This window comes from Pan troglodytes, chromosome 16 (assembly GCF_028858775.2).
Source record: "Pan troglodytes isolate AG18354 chromosome 16, NHGRI_mPanTro3-v2.0_pri, whole genome shotgun sequence".
Taxonomy (NCBI): domain Eukaryota; kingdom Metazoa; phylum Chordata; class Mammalia; order Primates; family Hominidae; genus Pan; species Pan troglodytes.
The window spans coordinates 33,619,471-33,644,043 of record NC_072414.2 but is presented as its reverse complement, the minus strand read 5'-3'; the positions used below and the strand labels follow the sequence as shown (position 1 = coordinate 33,644,043).

Genomic DNA, 24,573 nt, shown 5'->3' with positions numbered 1-24,573 from the left:
GCATTATTTGTAGTGGCTAAAAAAACTAAAACAATTTCAAGGTCCATCAACACAGAACTGATTAAATACATCTTATAGATACTAATACACCCCTTAAAAATGCCTGCCATAGAATGTACAATGTTGAGAAAAAAAAAAGCAGTGTGGGAACAGTATTTTTGTAAAACTGTTCATATTTGTCTAATATTGACATTTGTGAATTAATTCTTGTTTTAAATATATCAAACCAGGCCAGGCACGGTGGCTCATGCCTGTAATCCCGGCACTTGGGGAGGCCAAGGCGGGCGGATCATGAGACCGGCCTGGCCAACGTAGTGAAATCTCTACATAAAATTAGCCAGGCTTGGTGGCGGGTGCCTGAAATCCCAGCTACTCGGGAGGCTGAGGCAGGAGAATCACTTGAACCCAGGACATGGAGGTTGCAGTGAGCCAAGATTGCACCACTGGACTCCAGCTGGCACAACAGTGCGAGACTTCGTCTCAAAAAAAAAAAAATCAAACCAGAGTGATTCTCTCTATAATAACGTCATTCTCACTCACTTGCATTCTGATGAGCTTTCTTGTGAGAAAAATATATGTGCCAGAAACCCCAGGTGCACCCATGGTAGTGTGCAATCAACTAATCAAACGGAAAAACATCTGAAAACTATGTCACACATGGAAAAGCTGAATGATCTGTGCTTAGGTTGGAATTATGTAAAACCTAAGATCCATAATGCAGGAATTTGTTTTATTTGGTACTTAGAAAAGTACCTGAAACTAAAAGGTATTCTGTTACACTTAGTGAATGACTGAATAAAAGATAACAGAAATCATAAAGGAGTATAATTTTTTCCCAAATGTTTGAAGGTCACGTAAAAGAGGGTATGAATTGATTTTGCCCTCTACAGCTATAATTTTTTTAAAAAGAAGAAATAGGTAAACATACAAAAGGGGATGGCAAAGATCAATTTCTACTTACAGGAAATAAGCAGTCATCCATTAATGGAATTAGAAGCCCCTAAAGAGCCGGGCACAGTGGCTCACTCCCGTAATCCCAACAATTTCAGAGGCTGAGGTAGGAGGATCCTTGTAGCCAGGAGTTTGAGACGAGCCTGGCCAACATAGCAAGATCCCGTTTCTACATAAATCTTTTTTAAAAATTAACTGGGCGTGGTGGTGCATGCCTGTAGTCCCAGCTACTAGGGAGGCTGAGACAGGAGGATCAGTAAGGCCCAAGAGGTCAAGGCTACAGCAAGCCATGAACCTGCCACTGCACTCCAGCCTGGGAAACAAACAGCAAGATCCTGACTCAAAAAAAAAAGAAAGGGGGAAAAAAAAAAGCAGCAGTAGCCTCTAAAGATAGTGAAACCAGAATAGCTAAAAACAAAAAAGACAATACCACATGAGCTAACAAAGATGTAGAAGTAACAGGAAGTCTCATCATACATTTTTGGTGGAAGTATAAGCTGGTATGATCCTTTTGGAAAATTCTGGCAGTGTCTACTAAAAGTATGCCTACTGTATGACCCAGCAATTCTCCTCCTAGACATGTAACAAAAAGAAACTAGTGCGTATGTCCACCAAAGACACGTGTAAGAAAGTTCGTACTAGTTTTATTCATAACAGTCAAAAACTAGAAACAATCCAAATATACATCAATAGGAGAATAACTTAACAGATTTATGTAAGGAGGCAAAAATAATGCAGAGGTTTCCGATTTGAATGACTATCACAGCTAATGCAAAAAAAAGGGCAGGATTTAAAGTAAAAAGAAAAATTCAGCTGGAATTCTCTATAATAATGAACATTTTGATCTAGAGGTCTGGAACTAAGAAGAGAGACAAATAAGCTAGAAACATCAGTGGCTTTAAAAATATTCACTATTGGCCGGGCGCCGTGGCTCACGCCTGTAATCCCAACACTTTGGGAGGCCGAGGCGGGCGGATCAAGAGGTCAAGAGATCGAGACCATCCTGACCAACATGGTGAAACCCCGTCTCTACTAAAAATACAAAAAATAGTTGGGCGTGGTGGCATGCGTCTACAGTCCCAACTACTCAGGAGGCTGAGGCAGGAGAATCACTTGAATCCAGGAGGCGGAGGTTGCAGTGAGCCCAGATCACGCCACTACGTTTCAGCCTGGGTGACACAGCGAGACTCTGTCTAAAAAAATAAAATAAAATAAAAATAAGAATAATCACTATTAAGCTGGGCATAGTGGCTCATGCCTATAATCCTAACACTTTGGGAGGCTGAGGTGAGCAGGCCACTTGAGGTCAGGAGTTCAAGACCAGCCTGGCCAACATGCTGAAACCCCATCTCTACTGAAAATACAAAAAAATTAGTCGGGCATGGTGGTAGGCACCTGTAATCCCAGCTACCCCAGAGGCTGAGGCAGGAAAATTGCTTGAACCTGGGAGGCAGAAGTGCGGTGAGCCAAGATCGCACCACTGTATTCCAGCTGAGGCAATAGAGCCAGACTCTGTCTAAAAATAAAAATAAAAAATAATAATTGGTCAGATGTAGTGGCTCACCCCTGTAATCCAGCACTTGGGAAGCTGAGGTAGGTGGGTCACCTGAGGTCAAGAGTTCAAAACCAGCCTGGCCAACATGGCAAAAGCCCACCTCTACTAAAACTACAAAAATTAGCCGGGTGTGGCAGCATGTGCCTGTAATCCCAGCTACTCGGGAGGCTGAGGCAGGAGAACTGCTTGAACCCAAGAGGCGGAGGTTTCCGTGAGTCGAGATCGCGCCACTGCGCTTCAGCCTGGGCGACAGAGCAAGACTCCGTCTCAAAACATAACAATAATCAGTATTAGATGGGAGAAGAGGTCAAAGTCATAGATAAGACTACAAGATGGCCAGGGATGGGGTAGCTCACGCCTCTAATTCCAGCACTTTGGGAGGTTGAGGCAGGTGGATCATCTGAGGTCATGAGTTCGAGACCAGTCTGACCAACATGGTGAAACCCCCGTCTCTACTAAAAATACAAAACTTAGCCAGGCATGGTGGCACATGCCTGTAATCCCAGCTACTCCAGAGGCTGAGGCAGGAGAATCACTTGAACCCAGGAAGCAGAGGTTGCATTGAACCGAGATCGTACCACTGCACTCCAGCCTGGAAAACAAGAGCAAAACTCCATCTCAAAAAAAAAAAGAAAGAAAGAAAGAAAGAAAAAGACTACAACAGCTGGGCATGGTAGCTCACGCCTGTAATCCTACCACTTTGGGAAGCTGAGGCAGGAGGATCACTTGAGGCCAGGAGTTCAAGACCAGCCTGGCCAACATGGTGAAACCCCATCTCTACTAAAAATACAAAAATTAGCCAGGCATGGTGGCATGCACCTGTAATTCCAGCTAATCCAGAGGCTGAGGCACAAGAATCGCTTGAACCCAGGAGGCAGAGGTTGCAGCAAGCCAAGATCACACCACTGCACTTCAGCCTGGGCAACAGGGCAAGACTCTGTCTCAAAAAAGAAAAAAAAAGAAAGAAAGAAAAAATAAGGACTACAAGAGCATAATACTAGGAAATAACCTTCATTTAATAAATATCTGAATATATTATAATATAAGGAGTCAGTAAGAATAACTGAAAGAAGGGAAAAAAATCAAGAGTTAGGAGAACCACGTGAATGGTATGGTAAAAGCCAAGGAAGCAAAAATAAGAGTTTAAAGTAGGAGAAAAATGGTCAAGCAACCGCAAATGTAGCAAATAAAGCCTGAATAAAGATCAGTGTGTTTACCAATAACATTAGCTAAAACAAAGAATGACAGAGCAATCATATATCAGTAACTGAATAGAAAATGGGAAAATAGTGTGTGTGTGTGCACACGCATGTGTATATAATTTTTTAAACCCTTAAATCAGAGGTTGGCAAATTTTTCCTGTAAAGGAACACATAGTAAATATTTTATGCTTTACAAGCATCTATGGTCTCTGTCACATATTCTTGTATACATACTAAAATAGGCTATAGGCCAGATTTGTCCAACTCCTGCCTAAAAATAATTTCTGCTCCCATATCAAGCATTTAGAGAAAAAGTTTACATATAGCTAAATACCATTTTCACACATAAAGATAATGCTATTTCTTGGAGCATGATTCAAGTTGCTTTTCTCCCTTTAGTGACAGAGATACTATACGTTAATAAATCTGAACCACTCTCTTGATCCATTAAAATCAAAAGCTTAACCATATGTAATCCCAACAGCTGCTTTCTATAACAAAAAAATAAGCCTGGCTGGGTGTGGCAGCTCATGCCTGTAATCCCAGCACTGTGAAAGGCCAAGGCTGACAGATCGCTTCAGCTCATGAGTTTGAGACCAGCCTGGGCAACATGGCAAAACCTCGTCTCTACTAATAATACAAAAAATTAGCCAGGGATGGTGGTGCATGCCTGTAGTCCCAGCTATTCAGGAGGCTGAGGTAGGAGAATCACCCAAGTCCAGGAAGTCAGGGCTGCAGTGAGCCGTGAATGCACTACTGCACCCATTCTAAGTGACAGAGTCATACACTATCTCGAAAAACAAACAAACATACGTCTGACCCTTTCACCTACCAAAATCCTTCAGGCCCTATCCTCCAAAGGAATTTCAATAAATTCTGCATCATCCAACGGTACAATAAACTGTTTCTGGATAACAAGGGTAAAAATATAATTTGTGGTCAACTGTTTAAATCTTATTTTAATTATGTTAGATAATCAAGATGATTAAGCTGTGGCTGAAGAATCAAGTTTAAAGATGGCATCCACCAGTTGCAATTACAAACAATACCACAGCAAAAAGTATAACCTGAAAGAACCTTTCCCCTTTGACAAAAAAACCGTATGCATTGCTTGAGCAGCACTTCCTCCTGCTGCAACAATCCTTAGAAAAAGCAAAGCAATAACCAGCTCATCGACAAGACAAGGGGAACTCATGAGCACGGAGATTCCAAATTCAAAAAATAGTAGCTGTTAGTGGCCTACAATTTTAGCAAGAAAAGGAAAGTAAAGGAAATTTGTGTGCAGGGATTTCTTTACTTTTGCTGAACTTGGGTTTAAAACTCAAAATAAGGCAAGTTCAGGCCGGGCGCGGTGGCTCACATCTGTAATTCCAACACTTTGGGAGGCGGAGGCGGGTGGATCACCTGACGTCAGGAGTTTGAGACCAGCCTGGCCAACATGGTGAAACCCCATCTCTACTAAAAAATATATAAAAAATTTAGCCGGGCATGGTGGCACACACCTGCAATCCCAGCTACTTGGGAGGTTGAGGCAGGAGAATCGCTTGAACCTGGGAGCCAGAGGTTGCAGTGAGCCGAGATGACACCACTGCACTCCAGCCCGGGCGACAGGGTGAGACTTCGTCTCAAAAAAAATAAACAAACAAAAATAAGGCAAGTTCAAACAAAAAGAAAAAAACAGCATCATTCACAATAGTCAAATTCAAGTTTTGCTTTTTGGAACTTTGTGAAATCCTCCCCCCCATCTCATCCCAAATATTTTGGATTTGTGGTTAGTTGAATACACAGCTGCAGCCTCCATGGAATACTGATTGTATAGACAACTCATGATTACAGGCAACTTTCTGTATCTGAGGAGGACTGGTTCCAGGACCCTCCCCAGATACCAAAATCTGAGGATACTCAAGTCCCTTAGTTGGCCAGCTATAACTGTGGATGCAGAACCAGTAGATGTGGTGGGCCTACTGTAATTGAAGAAGGGAAGAAAAATAATGCCAAATCATAATGGAAACAAAACTTATCTATATAAGGCACAAAATGGATTCAGAGTCGTTATTTGTATCTAATATTTGTGAATTTACTGCCTGAGGGATATCCTAATCCATAAATTGCCCAACCAAAGAAGAAGCTTAAAATTATTACTTGTTAAAACAGTATTGCTTACGGCCGGGCACGGTGGCTCACGCCTGTAATCCCAGCACCTTGGGAGGCCGAGGCGGGCAGATCATGAGGTCAGGAGATCGAGACCATCCTGGCTAACACAGTGAAACCCTGTCTCTACCAAAAATATAGAAAAATTAGCCGGGCGTGGTGACGGGCGCCTGTAGTCCCAGCTACTTGGGAGGCTGAGGCAGGAGAATGGCGTGAACCCAGGAGGCGGGGCTTGCAGTGAGCGGAGATCGTGCCACTGCACTCCAGCCTGAGCGACAGAGCGAGACTCCATCTCAAAAAACATAGTATGCTTACTCTTTCTTTAAAATTTACCTGGCATAACTGAAGCTTTGTACCCTTTGACCAACATCTTTCAGTCTCTCTCTACCCCCTGGCATCCACCATTCTACTTTCTACTTTTATGAATATTTTGCAGTATTTGTCTTTTTTTGTTTTGCCTATTTCACTTAGCATAGTATTCTCTAGGCTCATCTATGTTGTCATAATTGGTATGATTTTCTTTTTTTAATTGAGATGGAGTCTCAAATGTAGTCAGGTGTTGGTATTCTTGGGTGGTCCTGGAACCAATCCCCCAAGGATATCAAGGAACATTCTAAATACATATGAATAATTCTGATAAGTTATCCAATTTGCCTACAATTCTAGATCCTGAACCCAACTGATTCTCATTACAGAAAAATGATGTCACTTCACAGAATGTAAAAGCAGTTGTAGTATATTTTATAGTGGCTTACATTTACCAACATCTGTAGCATTCCACAGAACCAAGATGTTAAATCCAACACCTGGCCCATCTCAATCCTCCTTTTATTTCTAAGAACAGAAAAACTACTACTTACCATTCAGAAATCTCTTGCTTCAATTGAGGAACTTCACTAAGTGCTGAATCAGTATCCATGAAACCAAGAAAGTCTCGTTTTATATTAAGGGAAGTCTTCTCCAAACCCTTGCCTGATGTTTCATGACCCCTTGACAAAGGATCCAAATCACCTGGTTGTATCTCTGACCCCTGACCTTCTGTAAGACGGACCCGATGACCAGAAGAACTGGAAATATTATTCCCTTCTTGGTCAGAGCTGTTCTTTTGTTTTCCATCTCTCTGGGGCTTACTATTCAGCCCATCATCCCGAAAGCCTTTGGCAAATGGATTGTAATCTATTTTCAGCTGAGTAATCTGAATGTTCTGATAAGCTGTTACTGCAAAGAATTCAGTCTGTGGGAAGGTAAAAGTGTGGACACCAGGGCCATTTAATTGTATCACCTCCACAGCCTTTTCTGCAGGCACCAAATGAAGCCTCGGCAGGTAACGATGCATAGAGTGCAAGATGATATGCCCTTCTTGGTCCAGTGTATTGTTGGTAAGTTTGAGTTTATAGAAAGATACTGGTTGATGCATCCAATAATGACCTGTGGAAGGAGATTCTGGATGAATAAAAACCCTCCCCAAAACATGAGGTTCAGCCTTCCCACTAGGTTCCCACCAACGACCATTCCACTTATAACGATGGTTATCCACAGGAGATATATCCATGACAAGAATATACTTCAAATTTGAATCTAAACCTGTTATCCAATAACGACAGTAAGGAAACATGCGTCTTCCTTGCTTGGTCAGAATCATCTCTGTGCTTCGATGATAGAACTCATTCCACATACTATTGTTATCGAGGGTAACAGTGATTCCACCCACAGTACAATCAGCTGGAAGGCAAATCTTCCCTTTAGATTTTACTGGTGATGACACACTACTAGCCAAAGCACAGGCATCCTGATTAGTAACCAAAATTCCTTGATCAGTTTTGCCATTTCCTGGCTGCTTTAAGATGACAAAGAAGGTAGGTGCTGCTCCTGCCACTGTTCCACCATCTTGATTAGCCAATATAATCTGCTGTTTCTCCTCCATGATTTCAGTAGGAAACACAGTAGTAAGACAACTGTAATCACCACATAGTCACAATGGCCTTCCCATCCTAAGAAACAGGCAAAAAAAAACCAAAAACAAAAAACACCCTTTAATCAAGTGAGTATTTATTTCTTGAACAAAAATACAAGAACGATTATGTTATCCCCAAAATATTCCTAAATTCTTCTAAGACTTTGCTTTCTAAGCTTTTCTTTCAATCACAGTAAGAATATTTACTCTGGAATATCTAATCATTTTTTAAAGTTCATTTTAATCTAATTAGTTAAGGTGCTTATATCCTAATCCTCTAACAATTCACTATAAATACTATAATCTCACACAAAGAAACAAAAGAGTATATTCATTATAAAAAAAGTATACAAAATTAAAAAGTTAAATTTGAAGGTTATGCATTTTTAAAGCATCCTAACACTTTATGAATTTACCAGAAGATTCCTTTATATAGCAAGTTCCCCAGTGATGAGTAAATTAAATAAGTAAATTTCCATTTTCATCCCAAAGAGCTAATTATACAGAATTAGTTCTTCATATGGTTCAGAAGACATGGTTCCATAAATAAGTAAAAAGCTATCTAACTTCTTAGTACACACGTTTAAAGAAGCTATGACAAATCACTGGAACTCAATGGACCTTACACTGAAATAAATTCCAGATGAATCTAATATTTAATTTTTTTATTCCTAAATCCTGAGAAAAGTTTTTTGATACGACACAAAATCTAAAACCAGTAAGGCCAAAAAAAAAAAAGTGATAAATTGAATACTATATAATGCCAGGTGTGGTGGCTCACACCTGCAATCCCAGCACTTTGAGAGGCCGAGGCCAGTGGATCATTTAAAGCCAGGAATTCGAGACTAGCCTGGCCAACATGGCGAAACCCCATCTCTATTAAAAATTAAAAAATTAGCCTGGTGTGGTGGCGCACGCCTGTAGTCCCAGCTACTCAGGAGGCTGAGGCATGAGAATCACTTGATCCTAGGAGGCAGAAGGTGCACTGAGCCAAGATCACGCCACTGCACTCCAGCCTGGGTGACAGGGAAAGACTCCGTCTCAAAGAAATAAAAATAAAGTAAAATTTAATATTCTGTAAATTTTTTAATCTGGCAAAATCATTTAAGCAAAATCAAAAAGCAAACTAACCAGGAAAAGGTATTTGCAACTTATAAAGAACTCCTTTCCCTAATATAAAAAGGGGGCTGGACATGGTGACTCACACCTATAATCCCAGCACTTTGGGAGGCCAAGGCAGGAGGATTGCTTGAAGTCAGGAGTCCCAGACCAGCCTGTCCAACGTAGTGAAAGTCCGTCTCTATTAAAAAATAATAGCGGCGGGGGAGCAGTGGCTCACGCCTGTAATCCAAGCACTCTGGGAGGCCAAGGAGGTCAGATCACTTGAGGTCAGGAGCTCAAGACCAGCCTGGCCAACATGGTGAAACCCTGTCTCTACTAAAAATAAAAAAATTAGCTAGGCATGGTGGTGTGCGCCCATAATCCCAGGTACTCGGGAGGCTAAGACAAGAGAATTGCTTGAACCCAGGAGGTGGAGTTGCAGCGAGCCAAGATGGCACCACTGCTCTTCAGCCTGGGTGACAGAGCGAGACTCTGACTCAAAAAAAAAAAAAATAAAAATACATTAACAGTAATAATAATTTTTAAAGGCTTCCTACAAATCAACAAGACCAAATACCTAACAGAAAAATGAGTAAAGGATAATAAACGCAAATGGCTATGAATATGTACATAGTTAAGAGGAAAGCAAATTAAAGTCATCTTGAGATACTGTTTTTTTACTTATCAGACTGGCAAAAATCAAAGCCTGGTAGTGCTGGAAAGGGTTAGGTCAACCAGCATTCTCCCCTAAGCAGTTACTGGGAGTATAAAATAATAGAATCTCTATGAGAGGGCAACTTGAAAATATCAAAAGTACAAATCCATATATCATCCTATGACAAAGAATTTTTTCCAGGACTTTAAGTTTTCTTAATTCACTGTTAAACCCCACTATAGGACTTTATTTTAAATACATACACCTGTGATAAATGATATCTATACAAGATTATCCCCTGCATTCCCACTTATAACAGCAAAAGACTAGACAGGAAGAGAGAAGTCCTTAAAATGGTAAAACAAATGATGACACATCCATGGAGTGGAACGTTAACAGTCATAAAAGAGAATGTATAAGCTTAATGAATGCATGCAAAAAGTATCTACAAGATATATTAAGCGTAAAATGTTCAGAAGAGTTGTAAATTATGCCACACATCTTTTAAAAGTTTTTTATTGTACCTCTTAAACTTCAGACAGGGAGAACACGTGCAGGTTTGTTTACATGAGTCTACTGCATAATATAAGGTTTGGGCTTCTAATGATCCCATCATCCAAGCAGTGAATATAGTACCTGATAGGTAGTTTTTCAACCCTTGTAAAAGATTTTCCCTTTTTAAAATCAAAGAAATAGACAGTATTTCGGTCTTTAAAATAAATAAAAAGCCAAAGAATGAAAAAGAACATGTACATATTTGCTTTACACAGACTATCTCTGGAAAGACAGAAAAGAAAACAGTAGTATTGGTCATATCCAAGGAAAACTTGATGACTTGGAAAAGATACCCTTTTACACTTTCTAAATTTTGTGCCTTGTGAACACACAACCTTTAAAAACTAAAACATAGGCCAGGTGGGCAGGTGCAGTGGCTCACACCTGTAATTCCATCACTTTAGGAGGCCCATGTGGGAGTAACGTTTGAGGTCAAGAGTTCAAGACCAGCCTGGTCAAAATAGCCAGTCAGTCTCTACCAAAAAAAAAAAAAAAAAAAAAAAGCAGGTATGGTGGCCAGGAGGCTGAGGCAGGAGGACACCTTCAGCAGCCCTGGAAGTTCAGGTTGCAGTGAGCCATAACCATATCACTGCACTCCAGCCTAGGAGACAGAGTGAGACCCCGTCTCTTCAAAAAAATAAAAAATAAAGTTAAAATTAGTTAATTATTAAAGGTTATAAAGAAAAAGGTCACATATATTGTATGATTCCATTTATATGAGATGTCCAACACAGGCAAATCTAGAGAAACAAAGTAGATTAGTGGTTTCAGGGGAAGGGGTAACTGGGACTAACTGCTAATGGGTGTGGGATTTCTTTTTGGTGTATACTTTAAAATGATGAATTATATGTTATGTGAATTATATCTCAATAAAAAGTTATAATAAAGAAATGAGGCCGGCCATGGTGGCTCATGCCTATAATGCCAGCACTTTGGGAGGCTGAGGCAGGAGGATCGCTTGAGCCCGGGAGTTTGAGACCAACCTGGAAAACACAGTGAGACTCCATCTCTACAATGGTGTGTAGCTGTAGTCCCAGCTACTTGAGTGGCTGAGGTGAGAGGATCCCTCGAGCCTGGGGGTGGGGAGGCCAAGGCTGCAGTGAGCGGTGATGGTGCCACTGCACGCCAGTCTAGATGACAGAGTGAGACCCTGTCTCAAAAAAAAAAAAAAACCAAAACGAAATCTGATTGCTAAAATCAACCGAACTCATATGCTAAATTAAAGCTACAGCTTCCAGTTTTTATACAAAAAGAAAGATGCTACATCACCACCACTCCTGTGTAAGTGGGTCAGTAATCTTAATCAAATTCAGCCACTTATTAGTCTTCTTCATTATAATTAAAAAGTATTTTACCTTTCATCAGAGCTAATGATGAGCAGCAAAAGCACCTAATCTGAATTTTACCTCTTCTTACAAGATTGGTCATACAGCTCCAAAGCTTAAAATATCTGTTAGTCTACAGATAATAGATATTTTTAAAATCAAGACTTCAAAAGGTTTACTATTGTTTCCTATTATGACTAGAGATAAAAATAGAAATTCACTTCCCAACACTAAAGCACTAATATCAGGAAAGGTCAGGAACAACAACAACAAAAAATCTCTCCTCTGATGTGAAGTTTATTTTTAAAAGACAGATAAAATTTACAGTGATTCTTTTCAAAAGCTGCCTCAAGCTTTTACCTATGAAGTTGATTGGTTTTCTAAAACTAACACACTTAGGCGATACCTATCAGAGACTGACAAAACAAAACTAAACGGAAGTCACAAATAAGGTAAAATATCAAAGCTTAAAGAACTGGCAAAAAAAAAAAATACCTCTACAATGATGTATAATTCAAACAATGCAAACTCCTAGCTTGTACTTATTAATTCATAAACTTCAAGGTTTTATTACAAATCACCAACTATTTTTGTGAATAAGTATGCAAAACATCCTTTGTGTGTATGTGTTCCACGTGAGCACAACATCCTTAGGTGCATTTAATATGACTAAGGCAGCAAAGAAGTATATGAAAAAAAATTTAGTTATCCCAAACCTATAAATTACATGAGAAGGTGCCGAATTTCTTAAACATTATCTTTCTATAAACTAAAATTTTGGTTTTCAGATCATTACCGGTAAAACCAAGACAGAGAAGTTTTAACCAATTCTTTAAAAATTACTGTCTTTTAAAGATTAATCTATGAAATGTCAAAGATGCAGTTGATAAAAACCCAGTTTGGTGAAAATCAGACTGCACTTGAAGTAAATTTTACACTAACTTTATATACACACACTGAGTTTTTCTTTCTGCCGAAGCAAAATATTAGTGCAGAGAAGTCATATCAACCTATTTCAACTTTGTGCACAGGCATATAATTAAAAAATGTAAAAATGTGCCTGAAGACAGGAAAACAAACTTTCTGACTTATGATTTGTATAAGGCCGGTTTTTTAACTCCACTAATCAAATTAATCCATTAGTTGATGAAAATGCATTGAATTAAAGACCTAATTTATGACTAAAACCATCTCTATCTTGAGCCATAACAGCTACTGGTTTAAGAACATGGAATGAAATTCTTATTCTACATCAATCTAGGCACAGATTCCACTTCGCTATAAGCATATGCCTAGGTTTGGAGCTACCATATGAATTTTCTTTTTTTTCTAAGATAAATATTGTAAAACATTTGAATTTTCTAATCAAAGGGCAGTCAATTAAGGATATTCAGCTGTTTCAGACACACCAAGACCACTCTGAAGTCTACTTAAGCCAACCGCAAAACTCAAATGTACTTTAGAAAGGGGTAGGGTAGGCCGGGAGCGGTGGCTCGCGCTTGTAATCCCAGCACTTTGAGGGGCTGAGGCGGGCGAATCACCTGATGTCAGGAGTTCAAGATCAGCCTGGCCAACATGACAAAACCCTCTCTCTACAAAAAATACAAAAAATTAGCCGGGCGTCGTGTTGCGCACCTGTAGTCCCAGCTAGTCGGGAGGATGAGGCACGAGGTTGCAATGAGCCGAGATAGCACCACTACACTCTAGCCTTGGAGATAGAGTGAGACTCGGTCTCAAAATAATAATAATAACAACAACAATAATGATAATAATAAAGAAAAGGGTAGGCTACTCATGAAGAAATAAATCTTCTAGCAACATCCTAAAAATACTCTGGGAAACTAAAAGCTTTAATGAAAACCAGAATTTTGGTATATATATACCTTAACATTCAAAAACTTTCAATTCGGCTTTTCAACATCAAATTTTTTTTTTTAAATCTAGATAAAATAGCTACAATAAAAAGCCAACAAAATAAGGTGTGGAGGGGAAAATTCAGTAACACTCTGAAATGTCACACCAGAAGACATATACACACACAAAAGCTATCATAGAAAACATTTTTTAGGTAAGTAATCTAACAAGTTCCATAAATTGTTACAATTTCAGACTCCCTATTTTAATGTCTTTTCACCAGTGACCTCTTTGGGAAATGTTTATCTACTAAAGCAATGATCCTCATACAACTCACAAAATACACTAGTTTTACTAGATAGTTTCCTAATTCAATGATTAATGTACTGTGCTCAACCCCAAAAATTAGTCACACAAAATCAAAATTCCAAGTCAATACCATTATTTAAAAACACAAATATTCAAATGCTAAGCAACACATTCTGAACGTATTCCAAATTGCTACAAACTTCTACAACCTTTCATACAATAAATACAGTAGTATGGCAGGCACCAAGATGTTAGTATATTCCTTAATATAATCCTTCACTATAAGAATACGGTTAAATTACATTTGTGAAACTCAAATTTCAAGAGAACAGGTTCACTCAGATTTCAGTATTTACCAATAAACACTGGGTCAAGAAATTTTAAGTTTCTTAAAAACAGAATGTGGATATAAATATAATAAAATGAAAGCAAATGGTGGCAAAGACAGTAAAATAGCCAACTATTAATACTTTCTTAATCGCTCTTAACCATCATTTGCTTATTTTTACTAATTTAATAAATGGTACTTGCCATTTATTAAGAACTACTCACTTCGGAACAGACAATATCCTGGGCATTTTATCGTCACAACCTTATAGGGCAAATGTCAAAATATTATCTGAAACACTTTTAGGTTTTAAGGCACAGAATTGCACCTGCGTAAGAGAGTACTGCCTCCTTCTCTTCCCAGATATCATTTGTTACTGCTAGCCGCAGGAGTATTTTTTATTCCTAAGAATGGACCCTAACTACAACTCAGGGCCAGAAAGCTGACAGGTCTCTAGCAGTTGGGTAAGCAAAATTTGAAGAACTTTTAAGGCAGAAACTGGCAGTAGTCAAACTTGAAGTAAGTATGCCAAGGTACCCAGGGCACTGAATTTCCTCAAGTCTTTAAGCCTGTGTTTTCTGTAAAGTGGACCTAACCCACTTAACCCACACAAACGCTAGAAACAACCGTTGGCGGCAAGAAACACTAGCGCTGTTCCGATACGCAGGAAAGTAAAAGGCTCGGTCTCACTGCCTTCCCCGAGAGGAGCAGACGCCGTCGACTATTAATGACCCACAAACCGCCGCTTTTCAACTGCAAAGGACAGCTGGCCAAGAACCACGTGAAAAAATGCCGCAAGGAAAGCTCTTCCGGGGAAGAGTCCCGACAGATCACGTGCCGCCGGCCGGAACCCGATGATCGCCCTGCGGGACCCAGCCGCGTTCTGTTACCTTGGAGACTACAGAACCAGCCACCAGACCCTCCCCTGCCAACCCCCTTCCCAGCAGCCGTCACGCCGCCCCCAGGCACTTTCCCTGCAGCCTAGCCGCGGCATCGTGCCCAAAAAGAACGAACAGAGCAAGCAGTTAACCAGGGACTCAGCCGCATAAGCCTGGCAAGCTCTACAACAACACGCGCGGGTGGGCTCGAGACTTCTCATGATCCACGTGTTTGCTCCGGCGAGGCGAACCTTGGGAAAGTTATCTTCCCAATAAAAGAGTGCACTTTGGTTTCTCGTGTTGGTCTGCCATCAGTAACCCCTCCTTTCAGACCTCATTTACCCGTTCCTGCTTCCACCCCGGCCAGAGGAAGAAGGCATTCCCAGGGTTCGAAAGGCAAGGCAAAAATCTGTACAGCAAGACACTACCACTTTTGCACTCCCGACCCAGTCTGAAACGATCCCTAGTTTCTCCATATTCTTCTGACACATAGATTCCTCAACTTTGGCTACTGGAGCTTTGGGGGGGCGGAGGGGGGGGTGATGTTAATGTCCCAGATACCTTGCACTGAGGGCAGAGACCTACTTGACCATTTAACAGAAACGGGAAACCCCATAAACAGAACTAGGTAAAAGGCTGCCCCACAGAGGAAAAAAGAAAATAACACCTGCTCTTCCCACCTGTTTTCCCCTCCCTCATTTCTACACTTACACACCACCGGTCCTTTGTTTACCAAGTCCAGACTCCTACAGCTCACTTCCTCGCCCTCCTTTATTAAACTTGACGTCCTGCCTCAAACAATTTGGCCGGAAATTACTTGTTAGAAAAGACGTTTGCACAGGTGTCAAAACGCTGCGCCAAGTTCCTCAGAAAAGCGACGCCGACACCGTTTCCCTTGGAGTTCTAGAACCACGAGACCTAGGCTCTAAACTGAAAAGCGCGTAAGCGTGGCTCTCGACCTAGAGCCCGGCGCCGGGCGAGAAGTCCTCACGCGGACCGTACCACGCGGAGCGGCACCCCACACACGCGAGGGCAGGGCCGAGCCATGGGCGCTTCTCACCCCTCCCGCCTCGTGGCCGCTCTCTCTGGCGTCGATGTTCCCAGTTAGGTAGCTGAGCGACGCGGAAGTGAGGCCGGGGACGCGCGCGAGGTGACATGCGCAGCCTTGCTCAGGGACCACAGGGGCGCGCCAAAGGCGGCCCCGCGCAAGGCCCGGCCTGGCGAGGGCGTGCGAAGCTCTCTCAGCGGAACGTTTCTCACGCCGTTCAAATACACAAGAGCTTCAAACTCTCGAAAAACTCCAATCGGGCCAGTACTAAGCGATGCCCTCCACCCAGGCCCGAGAGTTACCGTGCGGGGCGTGGCCGGCCTCACCCGGAGTCCTTCACATCCCGCTGGGGGCGGGTTATTCTGTTGGGTTCGCACACCGTGTGTCCGCTCCAGCTGAAGAGCCTGCGCGCGCGCACCGGACGTCCACGTCACCGCGCACGCGCTCCTACCCGCTCAGAGCCCGCCGCGCAGGCGCAAAAGGAGACGCGAGCAGCACCTCCCTGACCCCTCCCCCAACACCAGGAGTCCAAACGGCCCCAGAGCAGCAGCAAGACCCTTGGGACCCGCCCCCAGAGTGGAAGCCGCTGCTTTTCCGGGTTCCTGCAACCCAGAAAAGCCTACTGAAGGTTCTAGAACCAAGAAAGGCGAGGCAGGAGGGAGGCACCTAAACTCCTCAGGCTTGCACACGAAGCCTTCGTGGAAACTGTGAAACCAATGCTCGGCGGGCCTTTCTCAACTGTGCCTTTCACCCTTTCCCTAGGGCTCCTCGCCGGCCCCGCCCCGGCCGCGCCCAGCCCCACCCACACGGGGCTCCGCAGACCCCCAACCTCCACAAGCCCGTCAAATGAATCTGAGGTCTTCCTCCCCGGAGTACCGGGGCTTGGACAGCTCCAGAGCATTGGGAAACCTTGAAGCCAAAGACCTTGAGAGACGGATGGTCGAGTTTACAACATCCACAACCGAAGACGACTAGGAAAATGGGGAGGAGACCGAAAGACTCAGTGCGCAGTTGGAAAGCGAAGAGTTGCCACTAAATTGCCGGATATAAAGATGAAAGATATCTTGATAAAACAGGGAAACGATGCAGGAGTGTGTTATCTAAGCTTTAGTGCCTTGATCCTGTGCATTCAATTTTTGTTTCTTCAAGACATTTAAGCTATGAGGTGCAAAGAAAGTATTACTGAATATCTATTATGTGTAAGGCAGTTGCTGAAGTAAATCAATGGACAGTATTTCTCCTAACCTTCAAAAAGTAGTTTTCTTTCTCCTTCTCTACTCCTTACCAGCTGTTCTTTCTTCTGTGCTCCTGACACCAGTAAAAAGGAAGCGTAGTTTCTTAAAAGGCAAAAAAGAAGTAGGGAGTAGGAGAGCAGATTTTGTGGTCAATGATCCAAAACTGCCTTCTTTGATAAGAATTAGCAAGCACTGAGAACCTACTACGTGACATGCTAGGTGACAATACAAAACACTATGAAGGAGAATGAGAAGACTAAGGAAGGAGTCAACAGAAGGAGGCTTATCCAACACTACTGATCTGACCTACTTTTTACTTAGGAAGGTCATATTTCTCTACACTTTGCTCTTCCTGAGGAGATATACAACAACATGGACAGAAACTGCTGGAATAGTCTGAACTAGAAAACGTGTAGGCTACTTTAGAGACTTCTGAAGGCATTCTGAAACCCCAAGTCAGGCACGGTCAGCAAGAGCATTCAAGATCCTAGGCAAAATTGAAAAGTAACAGTTTAACACCTTCCTCCTCTTCCCTGAACCCAAGAACTTCTTTCCTACAAGCTGCCCTGTCAGAATCTCCCACCTTACCAAGAATGCCTTCCTCTCAAGGATCTGAGGTTTCCTCATAAAAATTTTCCATTTTCTGGGGAAGAAGTAAATTTATGTTGATTTAGCATTAAAATATATGATCATAGGGTGTGAATGACTGGTTAACAACCATGCATCCCCAAAGAGACAAGTTAACCCAAATGATCTCTCTAACTGGGGGATCTGTGAGGACAACTTGGGAAGAAGGGGAATGGAGATTCTCTTTTGGTACTCCTTCCCTACACCAGGCAAACATATAACTAAATACTAGATACTTTAAAAAAACAAAAACAAACAAACAAAAAAAAAAACGCTGAACTTTGAAGATTCAGTACTACAGATCTCGGTGGGAGAGGAAAACTATCCATAGTTTTTCAAAGTGGAGTCCGCCTAACCTAGAGAGGTCGGGAGATGTCAAGAATCTGAGGGTCCTATGAGAACTTTTAAGTGTTTTTAGATGATATTCTAAAAATAATCATACCACCACACACATTTCAGGGATCCAGTTTGGATTTACCATCATGCAGGTACCAAGTAACCACTTGTTTTTCTTTTTTATTTTTTGTTTGCTTTGAGTAACCACTTAAATGGTTACATTCAACTTTTAATGCAGCATTCTCATACTAAAGTTCTTGGTTGTATACTTTGGATAATGTAAGAAATTTCCTCCTTTAAAAGGCATCCATATATAACCGAAGGTTTAAGAATGCCAAGCTAACTGCTAAAGTGATGCTCCTAAGTTCCACCTTTTTCAGTTATCATAGCTCAACTTATTGGTCCAGCCTAACACAAAAGTCTTTGCCTTGATTTTCCTAGGCTGCACGTTCAAGTAGATTTTTCTGAATATTAAGGGGGAAACAAACAAAAAACTAGAGAGAATGCATGCAATTAAACAGTCTGGCCTAGAATGTACACAGTTTTGATCCTAGATTGTTCTATAAACACATAGGCACTATCTCATTTACATGCACACTTTTCCTATTCAGCAAATATCTGAGTGCCTACTATATGCTGAGGATAGGGGAAAGGCTGGCACCTCATGCACTTTTCAGATGTCTACAGCAGAACCCCAAAGATTGGCACAACTTAAGTAACAGAATCCACCAAGACAAACTTCCTCATCCAATCTATTCAGATCCAATCCTTTCAGTTCTGATTTCTAAAACATCCTCTGTCAACTGACAAAAAGACCTCACTCTTCAGATGAAACCACTACCATGAACAAACTCCTGGACTATGGCCTTGTTTAAAATATCAATATAATAAAGAACATTCATAAAATAAGGGCTACATACAGACTGAGTTGCAAAAGATGCTTGGTTTTGTTTTGTTTTGTTTTGTTTTTACAAAAAGTCCTTCGGCCAGGTGCGGTGGCTCAGTCCTGTAATCCTAGCACTTTGGGAGTCCAAGGCAGGCAGATTGCCTAAGGTCAGGGGTTCAAGACCAGTCTGGCCAACATGGTGAAACCCCGTCTCTACTAAAAATATAAAAAAATTAGCCGGGCATGGTGGCGTACGCCCATAATCCCAGCCACATGGGAGGCTAAGGCAAGGGAATTGCTTGAACAAGGGAGGTGGAGGTTGCAGTGAGCCGAGATCGCGCCACCGCACTCCAGCCTGAACAACAGAGCAAGACTCCATCTCAAAAAAAAAAAAAAAAAAAAAAAAAAAAGGGCCTTCACTAGCCAACCTGAAAATTCAGGTCCTAGGCAGAGGGTAAAAAGAGAATCATAGACAACTCCATCCTTGCCCACCATTTAGTACTACAGCTGAAATCAAGTCATGCTGGGGGGCAAAGTATGATTGCCACCAATATCTGTAATGAAGGAATTAAGGAATTAAAAATTAACAATTTAAGGAATTAAAAATGGCAAGATATCTGCCTTCAAGGAGCTAATAATGTACCCAAAGAGGAACTTTTAAGACTTTCTGGGCTGGGCGCAGTGGTTCACGCCTGTAATCCCAGCACTTTGGGAGGCAGAGGCAGAAGGCAGGTGGATCGCATGAACCCAGGAGTTCAAAACCAGCCTGGACAACATAGTGAGAACCCATCTCTGCAAAATATTTAAAAATTAGCCAAGTGTGGTGGTGCCTGCAGTCCCAGCTACTCAGGAGGCTGAAGTGAGAGAAATGCTTGACCACAGGAGGTCGAGGCTACAGTGAGCTGTGATTGTGCCACTGCACTCCAGTCTGGGCAACAGTGAGACCTACCCCCCAACCCTGTCTCTTAAAGAAAGAAAAGAGTTTCTTAATCAGCATAGTAATATGATTAAAAGCATGTTTTGGAAAATGCTAAGAGAAGGGAGGATGAAAAGAAGGACAGAAATGTTACGGAATATAATCAACATTCATTAAGAAACACCCACTGGCTCATGCCTGTAATCCCAGAACTTTGGGAGGCTGAGGTGGGATGGACTGTTTGAGCTCAGGAGTTCGAGAGCAGCCTGGGCAACATGGCAAGACCCTGTCTCTACCAAAAATAAAATAAAAATAAAAATAAAAATAAAAATAAATAGCTGGGCCTGGTGGTGTGCATCTGCGGTCCCAGCTACTCAGGAGGGTGAGGTGGGAGGACTGTTTAAGCCCAGGGGGCAGAGGTTGCAGTGAGTCAAGATCATGCCACTGCACTCCAGCCTGGGTGTCAGAGTGAGTGAGAGAGAGAGAGAGAGAGAGAGAGAAGAGAGGAGAGGGAGAGAGAGAAAGAAACACCATTCCTCCTTGCTGCCCCACATCTCAAGCCCACATAACCACGTTCCTCACCCTTGCCTAAGAAGATTGCCCCAGATGCCTCCAGCCTAACTCTATTCACCCTTCATACTTAAGTTTAAGCGTATTTTCTTTAAGACGCTTGCCCTAACCCTCATGATCAGGTAAGGTCTTCCAGTTATATGCTCTCATAGTACCCTGTATTTCTTTACAGCATTTACCACAACTGTGTTAATTATTTTTAAAACCAAGTATTAATATGTCTTCCGCATTAGACCATTAGCTCCACTCTATTCCAGTGCTGATCACAATGCCTGGGATAGGGTGGACACATATTTGTTGAATAAATAAATAGAAAACCACAGATCCTCATTTTTTAGGCAAGTCTAAATATCAAATACTGATTCAGTGTCCAACAATGTGAGGTTTGGAAAACAGGGTCATAATACATACTGAAGTTATATTACGCAGTCATATCCCTGGCTTTGGCAAACATTTCCCAAAGGGGTAGAGTTGTGATTTTAAAAAACTAGCACCCAGTGACTTTTATCCCAAATTATTTATCTTTAGGGGAATAGATAAATGTTGACAGGGCAGATACTTGAGGAGATACAAATATTTTTCTAGGAAAGTCTTATTGACTGCCCATTGACTGGATACAGTCTGCCCTCTGTATCTGTGGGTTCCACATCCACACATTAAACCAATCGTGGATCAAAAATATGTGGAAAAAATAAAACAAATAAATGACAATACAACAAAATAAAAAAAAGTATAACTATTTACAAAGCATTTAAATTATACTAGGTATTATAAGTAAAGATGATTTAAAGTATACGGGAAAAGCCAGACACGGTGGCTCACGCCTGTAATCTCAACACTTTGGGAGGCCAAGGTGGACGGATCACTTGAGGTCAGGAGTTCGAGATCAGCCTTGCCAACACAGCAAGGCTCCACTAAAAATACAAAAATTAGCCAGGCATGGTGGCACATGCCTGTAATCCCAGCTACTTGGGAGGCTGAGGCACAAGAATTGCTTGAACTCAGGAGGCGGAGGTTGCAGTTAGCTGACATCCTGCCACTGCACTCCAGCCTGGGTGAAAGAGCAAGACTCTGTCTCAAAAAAAAAAAAAAAAAGTAAATTAAAAAAATAAAGTATATGGGAGGATGTACATGGGTTACATGCAAATACCATGCCATTTTATAGAAGAGACTTGAGCATCTGAGGATTTGGGTATCCTGCGGGGGGCGGGATCTTGGAACCAATCCCCCACAGATACTGAGGGACAAATGTATTACCTAGAAAATCAACAAAAACAAACAGATCCTTAGAATAAATTGGAAAAAATGTTATGACACCATCTGGCAATAGAAGCAACAAGCTGCAATGGAGACTACCATCTGTTATATATTCATCTACAAGAAAAAATAGCAAATATATTAAAGAAAGGACACTTTAGTAACAGTGAATTTGTTTTACTAAATTCTAAAGGGAAAATGTCAGTCAGGCACAGTGGCTCGGGCCTGTAATCCCAGTACTTTGGGAGGAGGAGGTGGAAGGAACGCTTGAGCCCAAGAGTTTGAGACCAGCCTGGATAACATAGTGAGACTCCATCTTTATTTAAAAGATGGCACAGTGGCTCATGCCCGTAATCTCAGCACTTTGGAATTAGGCAAAAATCAAGAAGAAGCCTATAAGAGAAAAATATACTGGAAAATTGTTTACAAATGCATATGAAAGAAGCCATCCTTCCTTTACATGAAGGGCAATACTGCCTCAGGGAAAAGAGCTATGGTGATCAACGCAGGAATTCCCCAACTATTGGACATCACAGACCAGCAAGATATCCCAAAAAAGTATTTAGAGGACCATCATAAGGTGAACAAAATTTATCTTACAAAACATCCATCATCTATTATTACTATGATTTTTTTTTTAAAAAGTTCATTTTCAGATTAAAAACCACTAGAAAGAACATCTCATTATAATAGTCTTTTTAATACACTTAGATAGATGAAAAATTCACTACATTGTCCTTATTCTGTGATATACCACTGAAAACTTCTTTGCAGACAGGTATTTAGAAATAACTGATCAGCCGTACAGCAGCCTCCCTAGATAGCTAAGATTTGATGTTCACAGAAAAAAATACATACAACAGGACTGTGATGGAGTATAAGTCACTTTGCCAAGAAGTCAAGAGTCAGCTTCTCCTCATCAGTAACAATACAGAAGAAGAGGATATTAGCCAAGAGACATCTCAGTTGAGACCAAAGGACAGCCACAAGATTAAGAAGCTACTTTGGGAATCAGGGTGGGGGAGACACTGAAAACAGGAAATGCTTTACGGTGGGGCAAGATCCTGGAACTTTGGTAACGGTACAGAACAGTGTAGTGAAACCAAGGTCAGACAGACCCACCCAATCACCACATAACTAGGAAAAACTGTGGAACACATGGTGGCAAAGGAAGAGGCAGGTTAAGTTACACTTAGTTTAAACTAAGCTCCAGGCATATCACTTATATGAGGAAAAAAGGTGGGGGAAACTTGTTTTATTTGAAAAGTAAACCAAAAGGGGTTTTTTTTCTTTTCTTTTTTTTTTTTTTAAGAGATGGGGTCTCACTCTGTCTCCCAGGCTGGATGGAGTGCAGTGGTATGATCACGGCTCACTGCAGCTTGAACCTGCTGGGCTCAAGTGATGCTCCTTCCTCAGCCTCCTGAGTAGCTGGGATTATAGGCCACGCCACCACAACTGGCTAATATATATTTTTTTTAACGTAGAGATGGGGTCTTGCTAGGTTGGATTTTAAATATTACTTCAAAATATTTTATAATCTTGACCTTTACTAAAATTGTTAGCTGTGATCTAACCACTGGAAGGCAGGGAACACCTATTTTTTGTGTGGGTTTTTTTGTTTGTTTGTTGTTTTTTGTTGTTTTTTTTTTTTTGAGATGGAGTCTCGCTCTGTCACCCAGGCTGGAGTGCAATGGCATGATCTTGGCTCACTGCAACCTTGGCCTCCCGGGTTCAAGCAATTCTCCTGCCTCAGCCTCTCCAGTAGCTGAGATTACAGGCGCCCACCACCACACCCTGCTAATTTTTTTGTATATTTAGTAGAGATGGGGTTTAGCCATCTTGGCCAGGCTGGTCTCGAACTCCTGACCTCAGGTGATCCACCTGCCTCGACCTCCCAAAGTGCTGGGATTACAGGCGTGAGCCACCACGCCCAGCTGTGCCTGTTTTAAAAAGAGGTAAAAGCTGTATGGAAATAGAGAACATAAAGATTATTCAAAGCAACTTGAATGTGGTGCAAATTATATGTATATAGATTATAAATTGTAGCAATTATACAGAGGCAGTATTTTTCATCTCATGACTAGTTCCACTCTACATTCTTGAGGTTCTCTATCCTTATTAGCATAAGTAAATAAGGCTACAATGAGTTAAACGAATATTTATTAAGCATCAACTATGTGCTAAGCCCTAAAACTGGGGAAAATGAATAAATAAAAACAAGTCCCCTGGGGAAAATGAATAAATAAAAACAAATCCCCTCAAAAAGCTCAAGCTCTGATTGAAAAGACAGAATAATCATATTGAAAAACTGTAGTTGGTAGTGTAGAAAAACCTCTGGAACACTATAGAAACATACAAAACCTACAAAGGGTATAAGTCCCAGCACTTTGGTAGGCCAAGACAGGAGGATTACTTGAGGCCAGAAGCTAGAGACCAGCCTGGCAACATAGTGAGACCTCGTCTCTCAAAAAAAAAAAAATTTTTAATTAGCTGAGTGTGGTGGTGCATGCCTATAGTCCTAGCTACTCAGAGGCTGAGGTGGGAGGATCATTTGAGCCCAGAAGTTTGACGCTTCAGTGAACTATGACTGCACCACTACACTCTAGCCTAGGCATCAGAGCGAAAGGCGGGGAAAGGAGAGGGGAGAGGGGAGAAGGGAGAGGGAAGAGGAGAGAAGGGAGAGGTGAAAGAGGAGAGGGGAGGGGAGGGCAGAGGGGAGGGGAGGAAATAAGAGGGGAAAGAGGAGGCCAGGCACGATGGCTCACGCCTGTAATCCCAGCACTTTGGGAGGCTGAGGCGGGTGGATCACGAGCTCAGGAGATTGAGACCATCCTGGCTAACACATGAAACCCCATCTCTACTAAAAATACAATAAAAAAA

At 41.7% G+C, this 24,573-nt stretch overlaps 1 protein-coding gene across 41 annotated transcripts in view; it reads right to left on the bottom strand.

Annotated features, from left to right (window-relative positions):
* Nucleotides 1–24,573, bottom strand: part of MGA (MAX dimerization protein MGA) — a 148,740-nt gene that overhangs the window by 92,965 nt on the left and 31,202 nt on the right. For 16 of the 41 annotated variants that reach the window (XR_010151619.1, XR_010151614.1, XR_010151615.1 and 13 more), the window contains exons 1-2: nt 16,169–16,602; nt 6,720–7,850 (exon numbers count right to left, since the gene is read on the bottom strand). The exons of 2 other annotated variants lie outside the window; for them this stretch is intronic. Coding sequence is in view for 25 of the 39 variants with exons in the window: in XM_009428857.5 (XP_009427132.2) it covers nt 6,720–7,783 (1,064 nt within the window). In the remaining 14 variants the exon portion in view is untranslated. Of the gene's footprint in view, nt 1–1,578; nt 2,145–6,719; nt 7,851–15,635; nt 16,122–16,168; nt 16,603–24,573 lie in introns of those variants that run through there. 23 more of the 41 variants (XM_054667392.2, XM_063794770.1, XM_063794768.1 and 20 more) reach the window with 13 other exon arrangements.